At 38.6% G+C, this 27,917-nt stretch overlaps 1 protein-coding gene across 21 annotated transcripts in view; it reads left to right on the top strand.

Moving 5' to 3' along the window:
• The window catches only part of MON2 (MON2 homolog, regulator of endosome-to-Golgi trafficking), a 127,967-nt gene that overhangs the window by 70,816 nt on the left and 29,234 nt on the right, over positions 1-27,917 (top strand). For 20 of the 21 annotated variants that reach the window (XM_059683458.1, XM_059683461.1, XM_059683460.1 and 17 more), the window contains 9 exons: positions 2,433-2,608; positions 7,237-7,399; positions 8,986-9,279; positions 15,855-16,053; positions 19,278-19,906; positions 25,442-25,585; positions 26,206-26,223; positions 26,509-26,637; positions 27,425-27,615. In XM_059683458.1, the coding sequence (XP_059539441.1) occupies positions 2,433-2,608; positions 7,237-7,399; positions 8,986-9,279; positions 15,855-16,053; positions 19,278-19,906; positions 25,442-25,585; positions 26,206-26,223; positions 26,509-26,637; positions 27,425-27,615 (1,943 nt within the window). The remainder of the gene's footprint in view (positions 1-2,432; positions 2,609-7,236; positions 7,400-8,985; positions 9,280-15,854; positions 16,054-19,277; positions 19,907-25,441; positions 25,586-26,205; positions 26,224-26,508; positions 26,638-27,424; positions 27,616-27,917) is intronic. The other variant, XM_059683459.1, reaches the window with a different exon arrangement.

Raw genomic sequence — 27,917 nt, forward strand, 5'->3', positions numbered from 1 at the left:
GTTTACCATACTTATTCATTTTTTAGAAGTATTGAGAATTTTTAATTTAAATACATATGCTATACATTAAACGAGTAAATGAAAGGTAAAATTTGGAAATTGTTTTCCTTTTTACAAATACAGCTAGGTATTATATAGATATATTTCCTTTTTTTTTTTTTGTCATACTATTTTCTTTATTTTAAGTATTTTTATTTTTTTCTATCTTTTAATTAAATCTTTATTGTTCAGATTATTACATTTGTTCCTCTTTTTTTTCCCCCCCATAACTCCCCTCCTCCCAGTTCCCGCCCCACCCTCCGCCCTCACTCCCCACCCACTGTCCTCATCCATAGGTGCACGATTTTTGTCCAGTCTCTTCCCACATCTCCCACACCCCTTTCCCCCCCAAGAATAGTCAGTCCATTCCCTTTCTATGTCCCTGATTCTATTATAATCAACAGTTCATTCTGTTCATCAGATTATTTATTCACTTGATTCTTAGATTCACTTGTTGATAGATGCATATTTGTTATTCATAATTTGTATCTTTACCTTTTTCTTCCTCTTCCTCTTCTTAAAGGATACCTTTCAGGATTTCATATAATCCTGGTTTGGTGGTGATGAACTCCTTTAGCTTTTCCTTATCTGTGAAGCTCTTTATCTGACCTTCAATTCTGAATGATAGCTTTGCTGGATAAAGTAATCTTGGTTGTAGGTTCTTGGTATTCATCACTTTGAATATTTCTTGCCACTCCCTTCTGGCCTGCAAAGTTTCTGTTGAGAAATCAGCTGACAGTCGTATGGGTATTCCCTTGTAGGTAACTGAGTTTCTTTCTCTTGCTGTTTTTAAGATTCTCTCTTTATCTTTTGCTCTTGGCATTTTAATTATGATGTGTCTTGGTGTGGTCCTCTTTGGATTCCTTTTGTTTGGGGTTCTCCGCGCTTCTTGGACCTGTAAGTCCATTTCTTTCACCAGGTGGGGGAAGTTTTCTGTCATTATTTCTTCAAATAGGTTTTCAATATCTTGCTCTCTCTCATCTTCTGGCACCCCTATAATTCTGATGTTGGTACGCTTGAAGCTGTCCCAGAGGCTCCTTACACTATCCTCGCATTTTTGGATTCTTTTTTCATTTTGCTTTTCCGGTTGGATGTTTTTTGCTTCCTCGCATTTCAAATCATTGACTTGATTCTTGCGCTCCTCTGGTCTGCTGTCGGGCGTCTGTATAATATTCGTTATTTCAGTCCGTGTATGCTTAATTTCTAGTTGGTTCCCCAATATAAGATCGAGGGTCTTATTAGTTTTCGTGTAGAGCTCATTAAGTTTATCAGCAGCTTCTAAACAGTTCTTGAGAGACCTTAAAAGTGTGGTTCTGAACTCTATATCTTCCTTTGACAATTTTGTCCTGTTTCTTTGTCTCCGCATTTTGTTATGCTTCCTTGGTGCACCCCCTAGTGGTCTTTGTTCGCAGTCTTATAGTTAAATCTTGATTGTTGTAGCTAATTCCAGGGAGGGTTTGACCTCCAGGCCAAGTGGCTATGAGAATCAGCTGTGTCAGCAGTGAGAGAACTTCTGTCCTCTAGGGAGGTGCTAATCTAGCCTTTGCCTGAGGCTATCCGGCAAATGCCTCTGTGCAGGGCTTGGGCGGGGCGGGTCGCACAGGATCAACAGGGTGGGCCGGAGAGAGCAGTTATGGCGGCTCTCAGTCCTGTTCCCAGGGGCTCTGCCTCTCTGAGTCCCAGCACCCGCTGCAAAGCTGGGAGAGAAAGCTGCACTTGCTCTGACCGAAGCCAGATAGTCCCGCTTCTCCCGTTTGAGTCTGGGTCCCTAAAGACTCGCCCGGATCTGGTGCTCAGAGTCTGCGACTCCCTCCCGATTGAAAACAACAACCGCGCCCTCCGCCGCCAGCCGGCTCCGCGCACTCCGCACCTCAGAATTTGACTTCAGCACTGCGCCTCCTCTGAGTGTCCGTGTGCGTTTCTCTTTCCTCCTAGTTGTAGGACTTCCACTCAGCCAGCGTTCCTGTGGTTCTGGGTGATGTCCGTTCCATGTTTTAGTTTCACTTTTGAAGTAGTTGTTCAAAGCAGCAAACTCCGGCGTTAACCTATGCCGCCATCTTGGTTCTCCCTAGATATATTTCCTTTAGTGAGATTTATTTCTATATGTATTTATTATTAATATCTTTTAACATAAGGTCACTCCCCATTTACCCTGAATTCTAACATCTTAAAAGATTGATTTTTATTTTCTCTTAAATTAAAAAACAATATAGATGACAAAATAACCCCTAATGATTACTGTTAGAAAATTATATTCAATGTTTATTTTACTATAAAATTTCTATTTACCATTGCAGTCTGATTGGAGATGATTTTGAACTTAAAAAGTCTCAGCAGAGCCTTTCTGTCTTTTTGGGCTTCTTGTCCTAATTACTTTCTTGCCCTGTTTTCAGAGACTGCAGTTGCTTTTATTGAACCCATTAAAGGAGATGTCCAATATTAACCATCCAGATATCCGACTCAAGCAACTAGAATGTGTGTTGCAAATTTTGCAGAGTCAGGGAGATAGTCTTGGACCTGGATGGCCATTAGTGCTTGGAGTCATGGGAGCAATCAGAAATGACCAAGGGTAAGTATTTCAAATTAACTTTCAAAAAGTAACAGAAAAAGGGAATCCATCCTAAAATCTTGTAATAGTGGCAATTTTTTGTATATACTCTTTTTGCTTAAGTTCAAGTTATACAGTTTTTCTTAACTCTACCCTCAAGTGGCTACAGCGAATTATTAGGGCTCACTTTTGTTTTGGAAGGATGGGAAAATCGCTGTTTATTGACATTTATACAAGGATACAGGTTCTTGTGATAAGATAAATGTATCAATCTAACAAACTTTATAGCACATCCAAAGATTGGGCTTTCTTTTGTTAAATACTTGGTAAAAAGTAAATTTACATTTATGGCTTGACCTCTCTGCATATATTGGGAAGTCTAAGAAATTGCTTTTAAGTAACCCTTTTTCATTGATTTGTTCATTTATTAAACACTAGAGGCCAAGCACATGAAATGGTGCATGAGTAGGGTCCCTAGGCCTAGCCTGCGATCAGGGCCGTCGTCCGCCCGCTCGCCAGTCCTGCCCCACTGCCGCCCACCCCAGTTCCCCGTGGTTCCCCGTTCGCCATCCAGCTTTGGAAGCCTGCAGGCTGGGAGAAGGGACCAAGAGGTCTGCTTTCTGCCCATTAGCCAGTCCCCAGTCCTGCCCGCCGCCTCCACCTACCCCATTTCCCTGTTGGCCAGGCGATCAATCTGAGCCTGTGGGGATGGGGGAGGGACCAAGAGGTCGGCGTTCTGCCAGCTCGCCATTCCCCAGTCCTGCCCCACTGCCACCCACTCCAGTTCCCCGTGGTTCTCTGTTCGCCATCCAGCGATCAGATCCTGCGGGCTCAGGGGAGGGACCGAGAGGTGGTCAGTGCACCTCATAGCGACTGGTCATTCAGTCGTTCTGGTCATTAAGCCATTACGTTTTTCTCTTTTTATTATATGGGATTGGTTCTGTGCCTAGTATATTCCAAATACTATGCTTTCTAGTTATTCTGATTACACAGATAAATAGCTCCTGCTCTAAAAGTAGAATCCTATGGAAAAGGAACAAACCCTATAAGTAGCATATCCTAGTAAGAGAATAGTTTTTTATGTTACAGAAGTATAATAATCCAGTTGGAGGGGCCTATGCCCCTGGGGAAGGACAGAACCAAAATTATGAAGGATATTATATGCTTTCATAAACTATTTGGACTTATCCTTAATGCATTAGGGAGGTATTTTAGGATTTTAATCAGAGGAGTAAATGTATCTGATATGCATATGAGATGTATCACTGTGTCAAGCAGCCTGGAGGAGTGGATGGGAAAGCCTGCTGTGCTCTCTAGAAATAAAGAGGAGATGGGTTTGAGCTACTTATTAACAGATTAACTTTTAGGGGGGAAGGGTTTTAGGAAACAGAATCAGGAATAATTCCCAGATTTCTGGCTTTGCTTAGTGGATAGTAGTCCAAATTACCATAAGGTATATAACTAAACTACAGGCCTGGTGCATGGATTCATGCACTGGTGGGGTCCCTCAGTGTGGCCTGCAGGGATTGGGCCGAAACTGGCAATCCAACATCACCGAGGGATGTAGTAGTGCATGAAACAGGAGGTGGCCGGGGAGGAGTCAGAGCCCAGGCCAGGCGCCACGCTGCTCCCGCTCATCTTGGCCCCGCAGCGCCTGTTGCTGCCGCTCAGTAGGCTCGCTGCCACTCTGTTGCGGTCTCAGTGCGCCCTTCCTAGGGCAATACCAGTGTACCCATGATGGAGAAGCGGCTGCGGGCTCACACCCAGTCAGCCCCTATTCCGGTCCCAGTCTGGATCGGGGAGGGTCACACAGGAGGAGTGTCTGCGGGAGAGGCTTGTGCTGCCACAGCAGTTGTGGGAATGCACTGACCACCAGGGGGCAGCTCCTGCATTGAGTGTCTGACCCCTGGTGGTGAGTGCACATCACAGTGAATGGTTGAATGGTCACTTATGCTTTTATATATATAGACTAGAGGCCTGGTGCACAAAATTTGTGCATGGGGCTGTGTGTCCCTCAGCCCAGTCTGCACCCTCTCTAATCCGGGACCCCTTGGGGGATGTCTGACTGCTGGTATAGGCCCGATCCCGCAGGGCACATCCTGGAAGTCAGACATCCCTCTCACAATCCAGGACCGCTGGCTCCTAACAGCTCACCTGCCTGCCTGCCTGATCTCCCCTAACCACTCTTTTTGCCTGCCTGGTCGCCCCTAACTGCCCTCCCCTGCAGGCCTGATCGCCCCTAACTGCTCTTCCCTGCTGGCCTGATTATCCTTAACTGCCTCTGCCTTAGCCCCCACCACTGTGGCTTTGTTCAGGAGGAGGACCGGATGACTGGAAGATGTCCGCTCGACCTGGTCTAATTAGCATTGTACCCTTTTATTAGTATAAATAAGGAATTCAGAAGAAAGAGCACATTTAGAGTAAATGTATGGATTTGTTTAATTTAAGGTAGGACAGTGCAATGGAGAGAACCGAAATTTGAATGTATTTGTGTATAATTCTGCAGCAGGATTTGTAATACCTTGTTTTAATTAATGACTAATTTAGGAGTTTTACATGATTGAGATGCTTGAGACTATTATGGAAGTCTTATTTAAAAATTTTAAAAATTTATTTGTAGTAATAAATTTCCTTAAATTCTACAAAATATTGAGATGATTAAAGTGAAATGATATCAGCTATAGCTTAAATGAAGCTGAAGTTTCTTCTTCCAACCTATAATCCTATCTAATAATAGACAAACATGGTAATTAACCGTAGCTCCGACATGCTTCCCATTGGCTAATCAGGGTGATATGCAAATTAACTGACAACCAAGATGGCGGCTGGCAGCCAGGCAGCTGAAGCGAACAGGAGGCTTGCTTGCTCCAGTGATGGAGGAAGCCAAGGTTCCCCGCCTGCCGCTGCCCAGCTCTGAGCTGCACTCTAAGCAGCTATAGTGCAATTATAGAAGCTAAACAATCCCCAGAAACCTGCTTTCAGCCAGCCGGGTCTCAGAGCTGGAGTTGCCATAGTGTTTCAATTATAGAAGCTAAACAAAGCCCAGATATCTGCTTTCAGCAGCCGAGGTCTCAGAGCTGGAGCTGAGCCTCAGAGCTAAAGCCGGCTCTCAGCTCCAGTGACAGCCATAGAAAGTAAATAAATCCCAGAATAAAAAAAAAAAGAAAAAAAGGAGAGGTTGGGAGCTTCAGTCACCCACCAGCCTGAAAATGGCCCTCAGCCCCTCACCCAGACTAGCCAGGCACCCCAGTGGGGACCCCCACCCTGAAGGGGGTGTGACCAGCTGCAAACAGCTATCATCCCCTCATCCAGGCTGGCCAGGCACCCAGGTGGGGACCCCACCCTGAAGGGGTGTGACCAGCTGCAAACAGCCATCATCCCCTCATCCAGGCTGGCCAGGCACCCAAGTGGGACCCCCACCCTGATCCGGGACACCCTTCAGGGCAAACCAGCCGGCCCCCACCTGTGCACCAGGCCTCTCTCCTATATAGTAAAAGGGTAATATGCAAACTGACCCTAACAGCAGAAGGATTGGGAATGACTGGTCACTGTGACACACACTGACCACCAGGGGGCAGACGCTCAAATGCAGGAGCTGCCCTCTGGTGGTCAGGGCGCTCTCACATGGGAGGAGCTCTGCTCAGCCACAAGCCAGGCTGATGGCTGCCAGTACAGCGGTGGTGGTGGGAGCCTCTCCTGCCTCCTCAGCAGCGCTAAGGATGTCCAACTGCAGTTTAAGCCTGCTCCCCGCTGGCAAGTGGACATCCCCCGAGGGCTGCCGGGCTGCCAGAGGGATGTCTGATTGCCATCTTAGGCCCAATGCCCCAGGGAGCGGGCCTAAGCCAGCAGGTGGGCATCCCCTGAGGGGTCCCAGACTGCGAGAGGGCACAGGCCGGGCTGAGGGACCCCCCCTCACCCCCCCGAGTGCACAAATTTTTGTGCACCGGGCCTCTAGTATAGTTATAAAATACGATGTTGTTATATGAATGAAGTGAATTAATGCAAGTAAAACTCTTACAAAGTTCCTGACATAGTAAACACTCAATGTACTAGCTATTATAATTCATTTTCATCATTATTTTTCGCCACCAGAATTTATCTTAAAAAAATCAAATACTTCGCATTCTCTTTATATGAAATTCAAAATTAGTATTTTCTTTTATAGATGTAGAATTTAAAAATAAGATATAGTATAGATATAAAAGAATAAAGAACTAATTTTCATTCAGTGAGTATTTCATTGTGTGTATTTATACATGCTAGGCATCATGTTAGATATTGGGGATATAGTGGTAAGAGGTTAGCTCTAGGCAATTTCCTTTCTCATTTAATGTCTTAAGTTTTGTTGGACTAGTTGGTGCAAAATACAAATAAAAAATAATATGGCATTAATACATATTTTCCTTTCCTTTTGCTAGTGTACTGTTTTATTTCTGTACCTGTGTATTTTTTTATTAATTATTTTAAATAAGCATGTTGTTTTAAAATCTCTGTAAATGTTGAAGTACTAGGTTATTTATATTAGAGAAGATTTTCTTGTTCAAACTTTAAAATAAAATTTTGCATGGTCCAAATTACCATAAAAATGTATTTCCCTTACATTTTGTTTAAATGCATGAGTATAAACTTCTTATCTTTTGTGTTTTCAGAGAATCCTTGATACGAACTGCATTTCAGTGTCTTCAGTTGGTTGTGACAGATTTTCTACCAACAATGCCTTGTACTTGCCTGCAGATAGTTGTAGATGTTGCAGGTAGCTTTGGACTTCATAATCAAGAACTTAATATTAGTTTAACTTCAATAGGTTTATTGGTATGTATCATTGCCTCTTAATAATATAACCTAGAGAGTGAATGAATGGTAAGCAAATAATTGGCTCTATAGGAGTCATTTAAATGACTCTGATACCAAACATATCTTCCTTAAAGGATTAAGTGACACAATTTAAGAAATAATTCATTAATAGCAGACTATTTGGAATAATTTTGACATATGGAGCTGAAATTTGTTTTTTACATGGTTTTCTTGGGAGGATTTAATAAACTGGTAATATTACATAGAAAAGAAAGAGTCAGTTGACTCTCATGTAAAGGTTAATTGATTATCAATATTATTTTGGAAGCAACATTTTGATATACTACTTATTTAGTAAATAAAACTTCCATAAAAGGCTTCACCATTTATGGAGTTCCATAGCTTGTCAACACTGCTTTGTTAGCTGTAAGGAGACTGCACATGATAGTGCAAGACCCCAGACTGTTAGACATGTATTTTAATTCTGTCTGCTCCTTGTTAATTGTTAAATTATTGATCTTCTGAGCCTCATTTTACTTATTTTGAATATAAAAATAATAAAATGTGACTGTCTAGGGCGGGGGGAAAAATGGATACATATGTAATACCCTTTGTAATACTTTAAGCAATAAAAAATAAAAAATAAAAAAAAAATAAAAATAATAATAAAATGTAAGTTAGGATATTGTTAAATATTACACAAAGTAAACATGTAGAGAGCTGTTGCCAATACAAATTTATTTAAAGGCAGTTCTTTAGAGTCTTAAATGTATATTATAACTCAGAATTTTACAAGTCAAATTTAAATACCCTTTACAAGCTAGATAACTTAGTATTTTGCTATTAACATGTTAAGTGCCATGTCAGTCACTGATGACTGACACTATACTTTCCGTCAAAAATATAATCATGGGGGAAAACATAGGCATGTTCTGTATGTATATAATTGCTCCTAAAGAGTAGTTGATTAATTCAATATTGATTTCTGCTAGATATTACTTCCTTTATTTTATATTTATGTTCACAGATATTGGACTCTACATTTTTACCATTGATATAATTCTCATTGATTTGCATATCTTGCTGTGGTTGCGAATGAAGTTATAAGATATGTTTGGAAATAGTAATTGCTCTTGTATGAAGTTACAAAATACTAACTTCATATTATATTAAGGAATGATATTAAGGAATTGTTAATAATTTTGTTAGTATGATAATGGTTTCAGGGTTATGTTTTTAAAGCCTTTTAGTAGAGATAATAAAATAGGTATAAAGTAAAAATAAAATATTAATAATTTTATCTAGGTGGTGGGTATATCAACATATTGACATACTCCCTATTGTTCTGTGTTCTTAACATTTTTCATAATAAATTTATAAAAAATATTAATGTTAGCAAAATATTTCTCCCCCATATTCTCCTGAAATCAGATAGAAACACTTGACAGAGAAAGAGATGTTTTCATTAAATCCCTTCTAGATTTCTGAAGTAATTTTTAGAAGTTTTATTCTAAAAAGTAAAACAACTGTGGGTTGCATATTTATATATGTCTTTAAAAATAAAATCTATCGATAAAGTGATATTTTTCTACTTTGCTTTTTAGTGGAATATTTCAGATTATTTTTTCCAAAGAGGAGAAATTATTGAAAAAGAATTAAATAAAGAAGAGGCAGCACAGCAAAAGCAGGCAGAAGAGAAAGGGGTTGTTTTAAATCGGCCATTCCACCCTGCACCACCATTTGATTGCCTTTGGTTGTGTCTTTATGCAAAATTGGGTGAACTATGTGTGGACCCCCGACCTGCTGTCAGGAAGAGTGCAGGGCAAACTCTGTTTTCAACAATTGGTGCACATGGGACCTTATTACAGCATTCAACATGGCACACTGTTATTTGGAAGGTACTGTAAACTAGCTTGAATTACCAGCTTTTAATTGGAACACACATATATTTTTTCAATTAAACTTTTTCCTGTTTACTTTTTCTTTCTGGAGGGAAAACTGGTTCTTGTATTAGATCCCTTCACTTTAAATTTAATCTTCTATTCCTTGTTTCATCTACTTTGGGTACCATCTCTTATTTATTTATTTATTTATTTATTTATTTATTTATTTATTTAATTCTTTATTGTTTAAAGGATTATATCTTTCTCTTTTTTTTCCCATTGACCTCTCCCTGGCCCATCCCCACCTCCCAGCACATGCCCTCATCCCCCTAGTATCTGTGTCCATTAGTTATGCTTATATGCATGCATACAAGTCCTTTGGTTGATCACTTAATGTCCCCCCCACGCCCCACCCCTGCCTTCCCTCTGACTTCTGAGGATTGACGGTCTGTTTGATGCTTCTCTGTCTCTGGATCTGTTTTTGTTCATCAGTTTATGTCGTTCATTGTATTCTGAAAATGACTGAGATCATGTGATATTTTTCTTTCTCTGACTGGCTTATTTTGCTCAGCATAATGCTCTCCAGGTCCATTCATGCTGTTGTGAATGGTAAGAGTTCTTTCTTTTTACAGCAGCGTAGTATTCCATTGTGTAGATGTACCACAGTTTTTTAATCCACTCATCTGCTGATGGGCACTTAGGCTGTTTCTAAATCTTAGCTATTGCAAGTTGTGCTGCTATGAACATAGGGGTGCATATATCCTTTCTGATTGGTGTTTCTAGTTTCTTGGGATATAGTCCTAGAAGTGGGATTACAGGTCAAATGGGAGTCCCATTTTTAATTTTTTGAGGAAACTCCATACTGTTTTCCACAGTGGCTGCACGAGTCTGCATTCCCACCAACAGTTCACGAGGGTTCCTTTTCCTCCGAATCCTCACCAGCACTTGTCAGTTTGTTGATTTGTTGATGATAGCCATTCTGACAGGTGTAAGATGGTACCGCATTGTTGTTTATATTTGCATTTCTCGGATGATTAGTGACTTTGAGCAAGTTTTCATGTGTCTCTTGGCCTTCTATATGTTCTCTTTCGAAAGGGGTCTATTTAGGTCCTTTGTCCATTTTTTGATTGGATTCTTTATCTTCCTTTTGTTAAGTTGTATGAGTTCCCTATAAATTTTGGAGATTAAACTCTTATAGGATATAACATTGGCAAATACTTTCTCCCATGCAGTGGGCTCTCTTTTTGTTTTGTTGATGATTTCTTTTGCTATGCAGAAGCTTTTTATTTTGATATAGTCCCATTTGTTTCCATTGTCCTAGGAGCAGTATTTGTAAAGGTATTGCTACGACATATGTCTGCTATTTTTAAAAATATTTTTATTGATTTCAGAGAGGAAGGGAGAGGGAGATAGAAACATCAATGATGAGAGAGAATCCTTGATTAGCTACCTCCTGCACACCCCACACTGGGGATTGAGCCTGCAACCCAGGCTTGTGCCCTTACCGGGAATTGAACCTGGAACTTCCTAGTTTATAGGTCGATGCTCAACCACTGAGCCACACCAGCCAGGCTGTCTGCTATTTTGCTGCCTATGGATTCTTCTGAGATTTTTATGGTTTCCCAGCTTACATTTAAGTCCTTTATCCAGTTTGAGTTTATTTTTGTGAATGGTGTAAGTGGTGGTCTAGTTTCATTTTTTTGCTTGTATCTGTCTAATTTTCTCAACACCACTTATTGAGGCGACTGTCTTGACTCCATGCATCTGTGCATTTGACAAAACTGAAAATGTTAGCTTTGTCATATTTTAAATTGCACTTTACGTAAAACAGATTAAATATTTAAAACCTCATTTTTTTTTTGTCTTCATCTCTTATCTCTGTCTCTGATTTCTGCCTTTGCCCTTCCCTTTTTCTCCATTTTCCCAAGTGGTAAAAATAGGAATTGCTAAACCATTACACATAATTCAAGTATAATATAATCAAATGAGAATTTTATGAATTAAAGAATATCAACAACTGAAATTTACTTGCAGAATCATCAAACAAAAGTAACCTTCAATTGGTAAATTCTACGTTCATTAAATATAGTTTTCTTTTTTGTTTTTCTTTTTTATCCCCTTTTAAAAACTTTCTTACGAAGTCAACAGCTAGGCTCTTCTTTTTTGTTCCGTTTCATTTTAATAAAATTCTACTTATAATCTTTTCACTGCTTTTGTGAATTTTTGAGATCAGTAAATTTGACAATAGGCAGCATAGTAAACCTTAATTGTATTTAACAATGTTTTCAATTTAATAAAGAGACCTCAAAATGTCTTCTTAAAAAATTAATAATGTACATTTCCTAATAAAAATAACTAAAAGCCCTTGTGTGTTCTGTTTCAACTTTATCCCCTGGCTCCTCAGATCAGAAACATGCTTAACTTTTTTGTTAACGTTTTTAAAAGCAAACTGATAATTTCTCTTATAGCTGTTTTCCTTTCAACAGCTTCATTGTTTATCTTGCTGCTTAATTCTCAGGGATTTATTTCTTCCTCACCTTCCTTGCACTCCCTTATCCCTTATAATTTGATTTCCAGATCATTCTACTTCAGAGTCTCTTAAACCTTAGCCAGTAACAGAATCACCTAGAGGACTTCTTAAAGCACAGATTGCTGAGCCACCACTCTGTCTTCTAGAGCAGAACCTTTGTTCTGCCAACGGGTATTTGGATACTTACAACATCATTTGCTTAATAGAATTCACTTACTGTAAAGGTATGTTGTTACGATAAAAGTGCCTAGATTTATTGAATTTCTACTTCTACCTTCTGTTGCCTTGGCAGGGCCAGATCAAATGATTTCTCAGGCCTTATACTGCCCATGGTCCAGGCTTTCCCTACCGCTGCTCTAGAGTTTGACTTTTTACCCTTGTCCTGGGGCCTGAGAATTGCATATGTATAACGCTCCTGGGTGATGCTAATGCTGATGATTTTGAGACCATATTTGAGAACTACAGAAATTGTTCACAGGCTACAGGTAGTCTTCTAACTGCCAAGTTTTTTGCCATATGCTCATTCCTTATCCTACTCATTTCTTTGTAGCATTTAACCTTGTTGATTAGTTTCTCCATGAAATTTCTTTTGGTTTGTTTCACAGCATGCTTCTGGTTCTCTATTCAATTTTTATTTTTATTTATTTTCTTATTCCTTCCTCTGAATCTACCCTTTAAATATAAACATTTTCCAAGTCCTAAAACCATTTCCTGTTTGATTTTTCCAAGTATCTTCATCTAATCCTGAAGCATCAGTTAGAAGCTCTATATAAATGTCTCCCATAATTATATTTTTTGCCTGGACCCTTCTCATTAGTTTTGTTCTTTTTTTTTTTTTGATTAATTAAATCTTTATTGTTCAGATTATTACATTTGTTCCTCTTTTTTCCCCCCATAACTCCCCTCCACCCAGCTCAAACCCCACCTTCCTCCCTCCCTCCCCACCCACTGTCCTCATCCATAGGTGCACGATTTTTGTCCAGTCTCTTCCTGCATCCCCCTCACCCCTTTCCCCCCCAAGAATAGTCAGTCCATTCCCTTTCTATGCCCCTGATTCTGTTATAATCACAAGTTCATTCTGTTCATCAGATTATTTATCCACTTGATTTTCAGATTCACTTGTTGATAGATGCGTATTTGTTGTTTATAATTTGTATCTTTACCTTTTTCTTCTTCTTCCTCTTCTTAAAGGATACCTTTCAGCATCTATACTAATAAAAGAGAAAAATGGTAATTGGCATACGACGATACCCTTTTCATTGGCTAATCAGGGCTATATGCAAATTAACTGCCCACTAAGATTGGCAGTTAACTGCCAACTAAGATTGGCAGTTAACTGCCAACAAGATGGCGGTTAATTTGCATATGTAGGCACAATGCAGGGAGGCGAAAGGGAAAGCAGGAAGAAGCCCCCTGCCACTGACAGTGATCGGAAACCCAGGGGGGAGCTAAGAGCTGGGGGGCAGGGCAAAGGCGGCCCTGGGGCCGCCTTTGCCCTGCCCCCCAGCCATGATCGGAGAATCAGGTGCCTTTGCCGCGCTGGCCAGTGATAGCAGGAAGTAGGGGTGGAGCCAGCGATGGGAGCTGGGCAGGGTCGAAGCTGGCAGTCCCAGGAGCTAGGGGTCCCTTGCCTGGGCCTAAAGCGAAGCCCACGATCGCGGGGCCGCTGCAGCTGCGGGTCCCCGCTGCCCGGGCCGGACGCCTCAGCCAGAGGCTTCCTGCAGGGGCAGGGGCGGAGCCCGCGCGATCGCGGCACCCCCCCCTCCCCCCCCGCTGCCACTGCAGGTCCCCGCTGCCCAGGCCGGACGCCTAGGCCAGAGGCGTCAGGCCTGGGCAAGGGGCCGATCCTGCGATGGGAGGGTGATGGGGGTCAACGCCTGAGGGCTTCCCAGTATGTGAGAGGGGGCAGGCTGGGCTGAGGGACACTCCCCCCTGCCCCCGCCCCCACACCCAGTGCACGAATTTCGTGCACCGGGCTCCCAGTTTCATATAATACTGGTTTAGTGGTGGTGAACTCCTTTAGCTTTTTCTTATCTGTGAAGCTCTTCATCTGACCTTCAATTCTGAATGATAGCTTTGCTGGATAAAGTAATCTTGGTTGTAGGTTCTTGCTGTTCATCACTTTGAATATTTCTTGCCATTCCCTTCTGGCCTGCAAAGTTTCTATTGAGAAATCAGCTGACAGTCGTATGGGTATTCCCTTGTAGGTAACTGAGTTTCTTTCTCTTGCTGCTTTTAAGATTCTCTCTTTGTCTTTTGCTCTTGGCATTTTAATTATTATGTGTCTTGGTGTGGTCCTCTTTGGATTCCTTTTGTTTGGGGTTCTCTGTGCTTCCTGGAGTTGTAAGTCTATTTCTTTCACCAGGTAGGGGAAGTTTTCTGTCATTATTTCTTCAAATAGGTTTTCAAAATCTTGCTCTCTCTCATCTTCTGGCACCCCTATAATTCTGATGTTGGTACGCTTGAAGCTGTCCCAGAGGCTCCTTACACTATCTTCGTATTTTTGGATTCTTTTTTCATTTTGCTTTTCTTGTTGAGTGTTTTTTGCTTCTTTGTATTTCAAATCGTTGACTTGATTCTTGCGATCCTCTAGTCTGCTGTTGGGAGTCTGTGTAATATTCTTTATTTCAGTCAGTGTATGCTTAATTTCTAGTTGGTCCTTTATCATAACCTCAAGGGTTTCATTAGATTTCTTGTAGGTCTCATTAAGTTTATCGGCAGTTTCTAGAAAATTCTTGAAAAACCTTAAAAGTGTGGTTTTGAACTCTATAGCCAGTAGTTTGCTTTCCTCCATTTCTGTCATTTGTGTCCTGTTTCTTTGTCTCGGCATTTTTTATGCTTCCCTGTGTTGATAAAGTGGTTTTCTGTGCTAAGTGTCCTCTAGTTCCCAGTGGTTCAGCCTCCCCAATTATCTGAGGAGGACACTCTTGGTGCACCCCCTTGTGGTCTTTGTGCACAGTCTTGTTGTAGTTAAGCCTTGATTGTTGTAGGTATCACTGGGAGGAACTGACCTCCAGGCCAATTGGCTGTGAGAATCAACTGTGTCTGCAGTGGGAGAACTTCTGTGCTGGAGACACCCCTCCAGGGCAAGAGTTGCTTCAATGGGGCTTTGGAGCTCACTGAGTCTGCCCCCTGAGTGTGTCCTTTATGATTCCACGGAGCTGCAAACTGGATGGTCCCACTCTGACCTCTGGGTACACTGGCACCTGGATCTCTAGGGAGGTGCAAATCTAGCCTCTGCCTTAGGCTATCCAGCAAAAACCTCCCTGCAGGGCGGGTCCCATGGGATCAACAGGGTGGGGCTAGCAGTTATGGCTGCTCTCAGAGGCCCCACTGCTTCTCAGTGTCTCGGCAATCGCTGCAAGCCCCTCCGAGAGAAAGCTGCCCTCGAGTTCCAACCGATTCCAGACAGTCCCGCTTCTCCCGTATGAGTCTGGGTCCCCAGAGACTCGCCCGGAACTGGAGCTCAGAGCCTGAGACTCCTTCCCAATTGAAAACGACAACCGCGCCCTCAGCCGACAGCCCACTCCGTGTGTGCCTCTGTACCTTAGTATTTTACTTCCGCATTGCGCCTCCTCTGAGTCTCGGTATGCTTTTCTCTTTCCTTATAGTTGTAGAATTTCCAATCAGCCAGCCTTCCTGTGGTTCTGGATGATGTCCGTTCCGTCTTTTAGTTGTATTTTTGAAGTGGTTGTTCGAAGTTGGGGTCCAACCCCAGCAGGTCCAGGGGTTCCCAAAGGTGTGGACGGAGTCGGCAAAGAAGGAATGACACAGAGGCAGCTTTCAGTTGATCAGCATAGTTGGGTTCTCTAGCCAGGTTCTGTCAGTTTTTTTCATTTTTAATACATTATCCCATAGATGCTCCACTAACACTTCAACCCAAAAGTCTTAGATGATGTTCTTTCTAATTTATTTTAATTTTTCATATTCCATGACTTATATAAGAAGACTTCTAGTGTTCAATTTCTTCTAACATAGGGGGATTGTCAGATATAATTTTTGTAGTAATTCCTAGTCTATATTATCAATACTTTTTATATGTATTTTTATAAATATTCAGGTTCTCTTTCATCTGTTGGACCGAGTTCGAGAGTCTTCTACCACTGCAGACAAAGAAAAGATTGAATCCGGAGGTGGCAATATTCTCATTCATCATTCAAGGGACACAGCAGAGAAGCAGTGGGCTGAGACATGGGTTTTAACATTGGCCGGAGTAGCAAGAATCTTCAACACTAGAAGATATTTACTGCAACCTTTAGGTCTATATATACATATATATGCTTTTTTTTTCTTTTTCTGGTGATACAGATAATTCATGATAAAGAAAATTTGGAAAATACAAAAGATTTTTTTTGAAATTCATATACAGTGCTACTTCCCAAGAGTAATCTTAACTGCCAGTCTTTGTGTTAATGTGTGGTATGTGCATAAGCAGTTTTCATTGAAAAAATAAGTATTACCTGCTCTGGGCTAGCATCAAGGGAATATAATGATGAGCAAAAAATACACCATCATTGCTGTCATGGGCATTTGAAAGAAGTATAACTACATTAAAAATGCAAAATTGCTACAATTATAAATGCTACAAAGGAGTGGTGCATCATGAGCTTATAATAGGTATTTAACCAGACCAGTGAGGTCCAGATATTCTTCCCTAAGAAAGTATTATTTTATCTGAGATTTCAAGGATATGAGATTTCATCAGGTGAGGGTAAAATGAAAGTTGAAGGGCCTTATAGGCAGAGAGAACATATAGAAGAGATAGAAGAAAATTGGGTGGGAGATGTTGAGGACCTTAGCATGTTTGAAGGTTTGGAATAAAAGTGTGATTCCAGATGAAGTTGTAGAGGTAGAGAGAGGCCAAACCATGCAAAACTCTGGAGGTCATGTTCATAAGTTAGAACTCCATCCAACAGCAGTGAAAAGCTACTAACGGGTTTAGTTCGTATTGTGACATGATCAGATATGCAGTTCTGAAAGGTCACTGTGGATGGTATGAAATGGCAGCAAGGAAGGCAGGCAGGCAGGAGGACACTATTAGACTGGTTAGGAAGCTGTTGGTGCAGATCAGTGGTTCTTAACCAGGGCCAATTTTGCCCTTCCCCTTTTCCCTCCAGGACATTTGGCAATGTCTGGAGACATTTTTGATTGTCACAACTGATGAGGGACAAGTGCTGCTAGAATCTGGGGAGTAGAGACAGCGGATGCACTACAAAGAAATATCTAACCAAAACTGTCCATATTACTGAGATTGAGAAACGCCAGTGTAGATTATAGTACCTTCAATTCTGGTGGGAGTGATAGGGGTGATAGAAAATGTGAACAGAAATACTTTTGTACATAATTGAGCATACTATACATATTTTATTTTTTAGTTTATTATTTTATATTTGACTTTTTTCTGTTTTTGTTAAAGCATAAGCATATTTACTTTTTCTCTAGGTTTTTTTGAGTGATCTTCATGTACATTATTTTTTTAAAAAATAACTTATAGTGCTTCATTTTTCATTTTAGGATTAACATTTAAATCTTATGTACAATGAAATATACCAATTTTAACTGTATATTTGCTGAGTTTTGACAAAATAAGCATCATTTTTAATACCTCCATAATAGTTACTTTATTTTAAAAGCTAAGAACTAATAGATAGAGATTTAGATTTTTAGAAATGAAGACATTACGTAGTTTGTTTTACGTTGATAATTTTTTACAATTTGAAGCTACAAATGTTTTTTATTTAGAATGAAGTTCATATTTTTAACAAATGTGTAATGTATAATTATCCTAGTCTTTTAGAAAAATGACTTTTTCCTAGACATAGAGCATATTAATAGAGGAATTGCTTTTGTTTAGCTATTTTGATAGTTTTTAAACATAATTTGTCAAAGCTCTTTGAATAGTTTACTGAAAAAATCTTTTTTATTGTATGTAAAAAATTATACCTTAATTTTTAATTAAAAAAAGGAGAATAGAAAAGAGGCACAAAACTGGGAAGGTGTTATAGTTTGTCCTATATAAGCAGAGTAGTATTTATTGTTTCATACCAGATCTGCTTCTAGCTTTTTCTATTAATTGAGTGCTTCCTCAAAAAAAAAAAAAAAAAAATCAAGTATGGTGCCAAGTGGGTGCTAGAATTATTGGGGGATCTCTTTGTAAATTATGTGTGTCTAACTACTATGCTGTACATCTGAAACTAATCTAAAATAATATTGAATGTCAACTGTAATTGAAAAACATTTTTTAAAATAACTTTAAATAAATAAAATCAAGTCATTTATAGCCTTTCTAAGGCTATAAACCTTGATTTATATATGTCCCATAACCTACTTATGTTATTCTACTTTTGAAAATGTAAATTCCTCTGATTTTTGCATTATTTAAATGCAAGTATGTAGGTAATAAAGCAGCTCTTAAAGTAAAACTATCTGTTAACAAGCCATTGGGCCAGATTGCTGTTAGGAATAAGGTCATTTCTGCTGGACTTCATAGAAACAAATCACACCTGGGTTCATTATGTGTTTAGTTGGTCATAGTAGTAGAGCAAGAGATTGAATTGATCAGTGGAAACCAGCAACTACCATTCAGCTCATGCCTTGCTGACTCATTTTCATGTGAGGGAAACAAATTTATACTCATTATTAAAGGACAGTCTATTTATTTTGTCCTGGTAACTATTATGGGTGAAAAATGTTTAAGAAAGTTATACAACTGCCCTGGCCAATGTGGCTCAGTTGGTTGGGTGTCATCTTGTGCACTGAAAGGTTGCTGGTTTGATTCCCAGTCAGGGCACATACCCCAGTTGTGGGCTTGACCCCTGTTGGGGGTTAGGTCATGCAGGAGGCAGCTGATTGATGTTTCACTATTACATCAAAGTTTCTCTTTCACTCTCCCTTTCTCTCTCTCTCAAAATCAAGAAAAAAATCTTTTTTAAAAAAGTTGTATAACTATAAATTATTTAAATATGAAAACTAAAGTTTAATGGAATGTCAGTTTAACCATTTAGACATATAAAATAAAGTTTCATACTGTTATAGCTTGTAACTTTTCCAATATATTTAAGAATGATAACATCTTAATCATTAATAAAGGCAGATAGATAGACTGAAGATGTTACTAAAAAGCTTTTGTTTTTACCCTCTTAAATTGTTTTCTTTCTCCTTTGGCAAAAGTACTAGGATAGAGTATAAACATGTATACTTACGTTTATAGAGTTTTGTTTTTAAAACCAAAACATTGTTTGATATACCCATTATCTAATCTCTTCTTGGTGCCCTTTGTTCCTGTATCTGAAAAATAATTTACTGGATTTTCAGGTTGTAATGGTTTTAATTCACATTGTTAGTAACCTTGTACCTATGCAGTGTTTTCTAGTTCCATAGGAATTTAAGCAGAAAAATAAAGCAAATAGATTCTAAAGGGTCTAATAGAGAACATTTGTTCATTTTTATGGTGATATATATTTTTTTTCTCTTCTTAATATAGGAGACTTTTCAAGAGCATGGGATGTTCTTCTTGACCATATACAATCAGCAGCACTCAGCAAAAACAATGAAGTATCTCTGGCTGCACTGAAAAGCTTCCAGGAAATTTTACAGATTGTGTCCCCTGTCAGAGACTCAGATAAGCCTGAGACACCGCCTGCAGTTAATGTACCTGTGTCTGTCCTTCTAGGGTCAATATCAGGCCCCGGCCTGAGCAGGCCATTTGTAAGAACAGATTCCATTGGAGAAAGACTTGGAAGATATAGTAGCTCTGAGCCACCCGTAGTTACTGATGAGCTTGAAGATTTGAATCTCTGGTGGGCTGCATGGAATACCTGGTATAGAATTGGATCTGAAAGCACTAAGCCTCCTATTACTTTTGATAAACTGACTTTTATTCCCAGCCAGCCTTTTCTTACAGCTTTAATTCAGATATATCCAGCTCTCTACCAACACATAAAAACTGGTTTCAACATGGATGACTTGCAAAAATTGGGGGTCATATTGCACAGTGCTGTTTCTGTCCCAATAAGTTCAGATGCATCTCCTTTTATTCTTCCATCTTATACTGAAGCAGTTTTGACAAGTTTACAGGAAGCTGTACTTACAGCTTTAGATGTTCTCCAAAAGGTAATAGAATTTAATGGCTATCTAAGCAAAAATGCATGTTTTTTTTTTCTTTGCTATGTATTTTTTTGGTAATTCTGGATCATTAAGATTGTTATGTATACATACTTGGGATAAGTTCAGGATTGTAAAGATCTAGTTATTTTAAAAACGTGTCATTTTCTGGTAATTCAGGTTTGTTTTGAGAGTCATTAAGAAACTGCCTGCATATTGTTTCTATTCACCAGCATTTTTGGTTTATTCATACATCTCTGTATAAGAGGCTAATACTTTTTGGAATAACAGCTTTTGTCTGGTACTTATGTAATTAGAAAATTAATAAGCAATGGGATTATATATATATATATATATATATATATATATATATATATATATATGTTTTTATCTGCAATTAAATCTAGCTCTGGAATTCTTGGAAGCCTATTTTAAAAAAAGAAGTAAGGATAAATTTATAAAGTATTTTACAGAAATTTAAGAAAGTTATATTTTTACCTATGTGTGTTTTGTTACTGCAAAAAATTTATCAAAACAGACCTAAATATCATTGAATAAATTCCAATTAGCAAGTAACACCAGATCAAAATCAAATAATTCTTTAAACAATTCACAACAACCAAAATGCTGAAGAACAAAATGCCAACTGAATAGACAGCAATTCCAGTACAGTAGCTATGACATACTAGTGCCTGGTGCAAGGCTTCATGAACATTGAAAGGAAATTAATTAGAAGGTGGCCAGCGGGGCGGGACTGGGCGAGACAGTCTGGACACGCTCTGGAGCCACCCTCCTGCAGTCCCTCCCTGGCAGGCTACACCTGGGCCATCTGCACCTGGGGCAGCACTGCAGCTCAAAGGGCATCTGCAGAGTGAGCGAGGTCCCTTTGGCAGGTGGGTCCCTTGGCCTGGCCTGTGGGGATCGGGCCAAAACTGGCTCTCTGACATCCCCCAAGGGGTCCCAGATTGCAAGAAGGCAGTTCTTAGGTGACATACCCTGGAATCGGGCTCCCTCCTCTCTGGTTCCAGGGTGCGTCACCAGAGTACCGCTGCTGCCAAGTCACTACAGCTTGGCAGCTCCTGCGTTGAGCATCTGCCTCCTTGTGGTCAGTGAGCGTCATAGCTACCAGTTGGCGTGCCTGCCTCTAATGGTCATTGCGCATCATAGCTACCAGTCAGATGGTTGCTTAGCCTTTTATATATGTAGATTAGAATGGAACTAGTACCCAATTATGCATGTGTGATCCGTAACCATTTATGTACTGTAAATCATGTTTTCCATTTAACTGATTGCACATATCCAACTGGAATGATGAACATTTTCATATGAAGAATGGTGGTTTCTGCTATATGGCAATACCTCTTATTTGCTTCTGGAAGAAGTCTAGCAGAGCAGTAATTCTTTATCTGTTTAACCCTATTATACAGAGAAATAAATGATGTAGAAACTTAAAATTTAAGAGAATCTGGCATTAAAAAAATTTATTGAAGGAATATCGGTTTTCCACAATTAAAATCAAAATAGCTGTTTTTAATTGTAGTGGGGCGGGGGGAATGTATGTTCTCAATAATTACTTTCCCCCCCTTGCTTGATCATGCTCATAAATCACTCATAGACTGCCCTAGAGAGAATGGAAAAGTAATTTTATCAAAAAAGAAAAGAGAAGCCACAGGCCTTGTGGGATGCCTATACTCTACAACTCTCATTCAGATGTTTGATTCAAACTTATATATATGTGTAGAGAATAAAAATAAAGAAAAAACAAAAAACTCTCTTCAAGAGAAAAAAGTATATCATTAAAACAAAACAAAACAAAACAACAGACTCTGCTTTAGCAATAAGACAATAAGTGGAATCATTCATCCCAGTTACTAGGAATTTGTTCTGAGCTTTGAAAACAACATATACCTTCAACCTGAAACTTAAGAAGCTTTATATTGTTCATTTATATCAATTGATATTTTGCATTGTTAATTTTCACTGTATCCATTACTTGAAAATAATATAATATGGTAATCTTTAATATTTCCTGAGAAAATTTTACATATTTCATGATATGTGAGAATGTTTTTATATTTTCCTCCATGGGTTTTGGCAAGTTTTTGCCTTGGGATTTTATCCTAACAAACTATTCAGCAAAACATTTATTTGATTAAAAACTACTTTCCTTCCTAAAGGAAAAACTCATATTTTTAAAAAGATTTTTAAATTGATTTTTAGAGAGAGAAAGGGAGAGGGAGAGAGAAACATTGATGTGAGAGTGGAACATCGATTGGCTGCCTCCTGCATGCCCCACACCGAGGATCAAGCCTACAACCTAGGCATGTGCCCTGACGGGGAATCGAACCAGCAAACCTTTCTATGCTCAGGATGATGCCCAACAAACTGAGCCACACCGGCCAGGGCAGAAAAACTCTTTTTTTATTTCATATTTACCCTTATATTCAGGGTCACAGTCTTCTCTTGGTTCTCAAATCACTAGTTCCTAACTAAATTGTCTCAGTTACGTATGCTAATTGATTTTTTTCTCAAGACATTTTGGCATACATGGAGGACCTGAGAATTTGATTATCTGCTTTTATTAAGTTCTGAGATCAAGAGACTGCAACTGTCTTATTTATTGCTAAACTTCCTAAAGTCAGATGGCTAGATAACCTGTCTCCATCATCTCAGTTGCTGGAGTGGTACTCCAGGAAACATCATCACATTGTGTGTGAAATGGTGCCTTGGAGTTGTTCAGTGAAACCATGTCTTCTTACAGGGGCAAGTTTCTGAATCTCTATACTTCAGATGCCTCATCTATAAAATGAAAATAATCGATAACTTTTTTCCCTATTAAATGGGATAACATTTGTAAGATATTTAGTGCCTGACACAGTTAAACATTCAGCAATTGTTAGTTTAGCTGTTACTATCTTCGTCATCAGTTTCTCTAGCAAAGGCCTTAGAACATGGTAGGTAATGAATGAATTATTATCGATATTATCGATTACTTAATGAGAGAAACCTTGAACCGTGCCAGAGGTTGGATGTCCAGTTTTTGGATGTCTTGTTTTCACATACACAGTTTTTAAGAACTAATAGGAAATATTCTTCAGATTGCTTATTGATTCTCAGTTTGGGGACTAAAATCTGTTATCAAGTTTATATTATAGGTTTTTGTGATATATCAACTTCAGAATACTAAAGAAGAAAGCCAATAATAATTTTCTTTATATGGAGTTTGTTGTTAAAAAAAAAAAGTTGACTCTATATTATACACTTTAAGATTCCAGAATAGCTTTATAATCTACTATAACACTATGTTTTATTTTTATAAAGGAACACAGAAAATCCCAATGCATAGTCAAAATCATTATTTGGTGCTAAGATATTTCCAGAGAAATTGTGATACTTAGTTTACTAAGTTATCAACACAGGCGCTTTTTTTTTTATTATTGAAAATAATGCACTTAGGATAATTGTCTCTTTTCCATAGTAATTACTACTTGTTTACTTCTAAGAGTTAAGACTTAGCAAAAGGTTAATGAAGAAGGTGAAGCTATTAGAAGTAATTAATAGAGAGAATTTTTTTTTCTCACCTGAGGATATACTTTTTATTGAATTTAGAGAGAGGAAGGAGGAGAGAGACAGACAGACAGACAAATAGAGATATCCATGTGAGAAACATTGATCAGTTGCCTCCTGCCTAAACCAGGGATTGAACCTGCAACCCAGTTATGTGCCCTGACCTGGAATTGAACCTGCCACCTTTTGCGAAAGGGGACAACATTCCAACCGACTGAACCACACCGGCCAGGGCTAGAGAAAATTTTTTTATTATTCAGGTTCTCCATTCACTATTTCTGGCAAAAATAGTTAAATATTGAGACATGGTGTTATTTTTTCACATTGTAATTATAAAATGATCTAACTTAGGTATGGGCAGCACTTTACTTATCCACTTTCTATCTTAGGACAGTTATAGCTAAACTTTCAGTTATAGCTAAATGGCTATATCTTCTCTGAGAGAAAATGAAACTAATCTATTGTCTGACAGTTAAAAAGCCACGGATTACATACAAATATAAATGTTGTAAATATCTTTTTAAAGAAATTCCTTAAAAATTTGAATGCTATGAATTTTGACTTAGTATTTTGAGAGTAGAGTATAGAGTGATCATGTTTTGTTTTGTTTTGTAGAGTACAGATATATTTTAGGCATTCTATAAGTAATATCATTAAATATTTTTCTCACAGAGATAGATAAACACTAAAACAGGAAAATATGAAAGGTTGAGAGGAAAATACACATTTGTGGCTAGAAAAAAATAAAAACATAAGATTTATTTACGTACTTTTGACGTATTTGAATTGGTAATTAAAATCTGCAATGATAAGATGGGCATTTTATTCTGTTTTATAAAATTATTTGTAGCAATAAGTTTAATTATATTAAAATATTGTATTCTTTAAAATCAAGTCTATATTCAGGTATATTAGACATTATTAAATATGTACTACCCTGCCCTAACTGGTTTGACTCAGTGGATAGAACATCGGCCTGCGGAATGAAGGGTCCCAGGTTCGATTCCGGTCAAGGGCATGTACCTTGGTTGTGGGCACATACCCAGTGGGGAGTGTGCAGGAGGCAGCTGATCGATGTTTTTCTCTCATCGATGTTTCTAACTCTCTATCCCTCTCCCTTCCTCTCTGTAAAAAAAAAAAAAATCAATAAAATATATTTTAAAATATATATATACTAGAGGCCCGGTGCACAAAAATTTGTGCACTTGGGGGGGGATCCCTCAGCTCAGCCTGTGCCCATTTGCAGTCCAGGACCCTTTGGGGGATGTCCACCTGTCGACTTAGGCCCACTCCCCAGGGGATCAGGCCTAAGCTTGCAGTCAGACATCCTTCTGGCAGCCAGGGAGCCCTCGGGGGATGTCCAACTAAAGGCTTAGGCCCCCAAGGGAGCTGTGATGAGGAAGCTGGGGTGACAGAGGAGCCACTCTGTCCTGCCCCGCCGCCCCGGGTGGGGTCACACGCAGGACACTGGGGCGGGCCGGCGGATCGCTGCTGCCCTGCCCAGCCACCCCAGGTCGGGTCGCACACGGGACGCCGGGGCGGGTCGACGGATCCCTGCTGCCCCAAATATATTTTTTCCATCGATTTTTTTTAGAGAGAATGAAAGGGGGAGGGGGATGGGGAGAAAGAAAGAAACATCAACATGAGAGGCACATCAATTGGTTGCCTACCACGTGCGCCCTGAACCTACACCCCTTCGGTCCGAGGGCAGATGCTCTAACACACTGAGAAACCCGGCCAGGGCAATATTACACTTTTTATTTTTAAAAAGTTTTCAGTTGATTTATACATTTAGCCTATAGTTTACTCAATAATAGTTTAAAAAAGCTTAAATGTCCTTCAGGGCTTATAAAAGATTGTATGATACATAAAATAGGTCAGTTTTTAAGATTATTTGGTTAAGCAAATGCATGTAACAGTAAAGAACTTAATAGAATTCAAATTATGCATTGTGCTGTTCATATTTTGCTTTTATAGGCCATCTGTGTAGGACCAGAAAACATGCAGATAATGTATCCAGCTATATTTGACCAGTTACTGGCATTTGTAGAATTTTCCTGTAAACCTCCACAGTATGGACAACTAGAAACAAAGCACATTGCAAATGCAAAATATAATCAGGTAATTTACTCTAAATTATATTTACTATATAAGATTTTATGGCTTATAAGTACAAGTCAGTTCTATTTAAGAGGAACTCTGATTACCTCAGAAGTTTTTCATTCACATATAAACTTTTGTATGTCTGGTAACAGTTTTAGCCTAAAAAAATACTATGTATAGAATCTTTTCTGTGTTTCTTTTTTTCTTGCTTATGATTTCCATTTCCCAAATGGTTCTCCAGGAAGTTTGGCCTTCCATGTTACGCTGTAGTACATCTTCTTCAAAGTTCCTTTCTTGGCTGCCCCAGCCCACTATAAAATGACTTCTAAATCCTTAAGCCTAATCTTTCCTAAAATAGATAACTACAATGCAGAATGAAAATATCTGTGTGATTAAATAAGAAGTCTACTACTGGTGTGAAATTTAGTTGGATTTTACATAGAAGATTTTTATAACCATAATTGGCAAATTTTAACTCTGTTTTGGCTTAGGAGAAAAGTAAATTTCTGAATGCATGCACATGCTGATTTTGTTCACACAACATAAAAATTATAATTTTACATGGTCCAAAAAGTAGTTTTAATGTGTATTAACTCTTTTCATTCTATTTGTCTTGCAACACAATGGAATCACAATAGATCCAACTATTTGCACCGGTGAGTTAAATTTCCTAAGATTGTCCTAACCTATTGACAACAAAGTACATCTTTTCCAGTTCTTGATAGAATGCTCTATGTGCTTTTCACAATAATTTTGATTTTTGCCTGGCTGAAAATTATTATCTCATGAAGTACATATCTCTTTGAAAACTTTGCATGTAATATAATCTGACATAAAACCAAGGCCTGAACTTTAAGACAAAGAAGCTTTCTGTTTGAAAGCAATACAATTTCATTTAATCTCATTTATTTTTAATTCCATGTGAAAATATTACTTTGTAGGCGGAATGGGTAGCCTTGAATTATGTACCATTTGCTGAAAGGTCTTTGGAAGTTGTTGTGGATTTATATCAAAAAACAGCCTGTCACAAAGCAGTGGTGAATGAGAAAGTACTCCAGAATATCATTAAGGTATTTCTTTTAAAAAAATGTTTATAGTTTTATTTGATAATGACAGTATTATTGAAGTAACCCTTTAGATAATAATGTTTTATCATATATTGAAAATACAATTTATATTATTACTTTTAGTGACTTTTCTCTAGTGTTCATGGATAATACTTAGAAACCTGTTTATCTGAAGTATGAAGTTTTTAAGATGAAAACTATTAAGTGAATATGCATTAGATTTTTTGCAGTTCCTAAATTTTGTCACATAAGACAATGAGTTGAGGGTCCTGTTTCTTAGGATGATACTTCTCATACTTTGATGTTGAACATTCAGGGAGAAATTCACAATTCAGCCCATTGATTTAATTTATCATGCATAATTTTAACAGTCATTTTTACTTTTCAATTAGAATAGATATACAATGTTATGTTAGTTTCCGGTGTTGACAATTATTTTAAAAATTCATCTCTTCTTGACTGTGTCCATTCCTCCAAAAGCTTATTTCTTGTTTTTTCCTCTGTCTCTCTCTCTGTCTTCCTCACCTTTCCCCTCTCTCTAAAATCAATAAAAACTTTTTTTTAAAGTGTTGTTACTTTTTCAGGGTCACTGGAGATAGGATTTAAAAGTATATTTTTCTAGGCAGTAGGATTTGAAAAATATAATGGAGAATTGGTCTTTCTAGAAAATAACATCCTTCTTTAAATGAAGTGCCTATGCTATTATTTTTTCTCTTATAATTAAAAAAAAATAAAGTTGTATGTACAAATTTTAATGAATACTTATCTTAAATTGTCTTTATTTTCACAGACCCTTAGGGTTCCTCTCAGTTTGAAGTATTCCTGCCCTTCTGAAAGCACATGGAAACTGGCAGTATCTTCTCTCCTCAAAGTTCTTTCTATTGGGTTACCGGTTGCCCGGCAGCATGCTTCTTCTGGAAAATTTGACAGTATGTGGCCAGAACTAGCCAATACTTTTGAAGACTTTCTTTTTACTAAAAGGTCAGTTAGGACAATCTTTAAAGAAGTGTATACTATGCCTGTAATTGCTTTAAAAACAGTATTTCTAATTATTCATTAAAGTAATTGATTATTGAGAATCATAGCTTATATACAAAGCAAAGCTGGATTAGGCATTTATCCATTTAGTACATCATCTGTGAGCAATGGAGATTTTGTACTTTACAATTATTTCGGTAGTAAGATAGGAATCAATGTATATAAAAGCCTAAGCAACCATCCGACTGTTGGACCATTGGACCGTTCGACCAGTAGCTATGACGCGCAAGACCACCGGGGGGCAG

Source organism: Myotis daubentonii, chromosome 2 (assembly GCF_963259705.1).
Source record: "Myotis daubentonii chromosome 2, mMyoDau2.1, whole genome shotgun sequence".
NCBI classification, from domain to species: Eukaryota; Metazoa; Chordata; class Mammalia; order Chiroptera; family Vespertilionidae; genus Myotis; species Myotis daubentonii.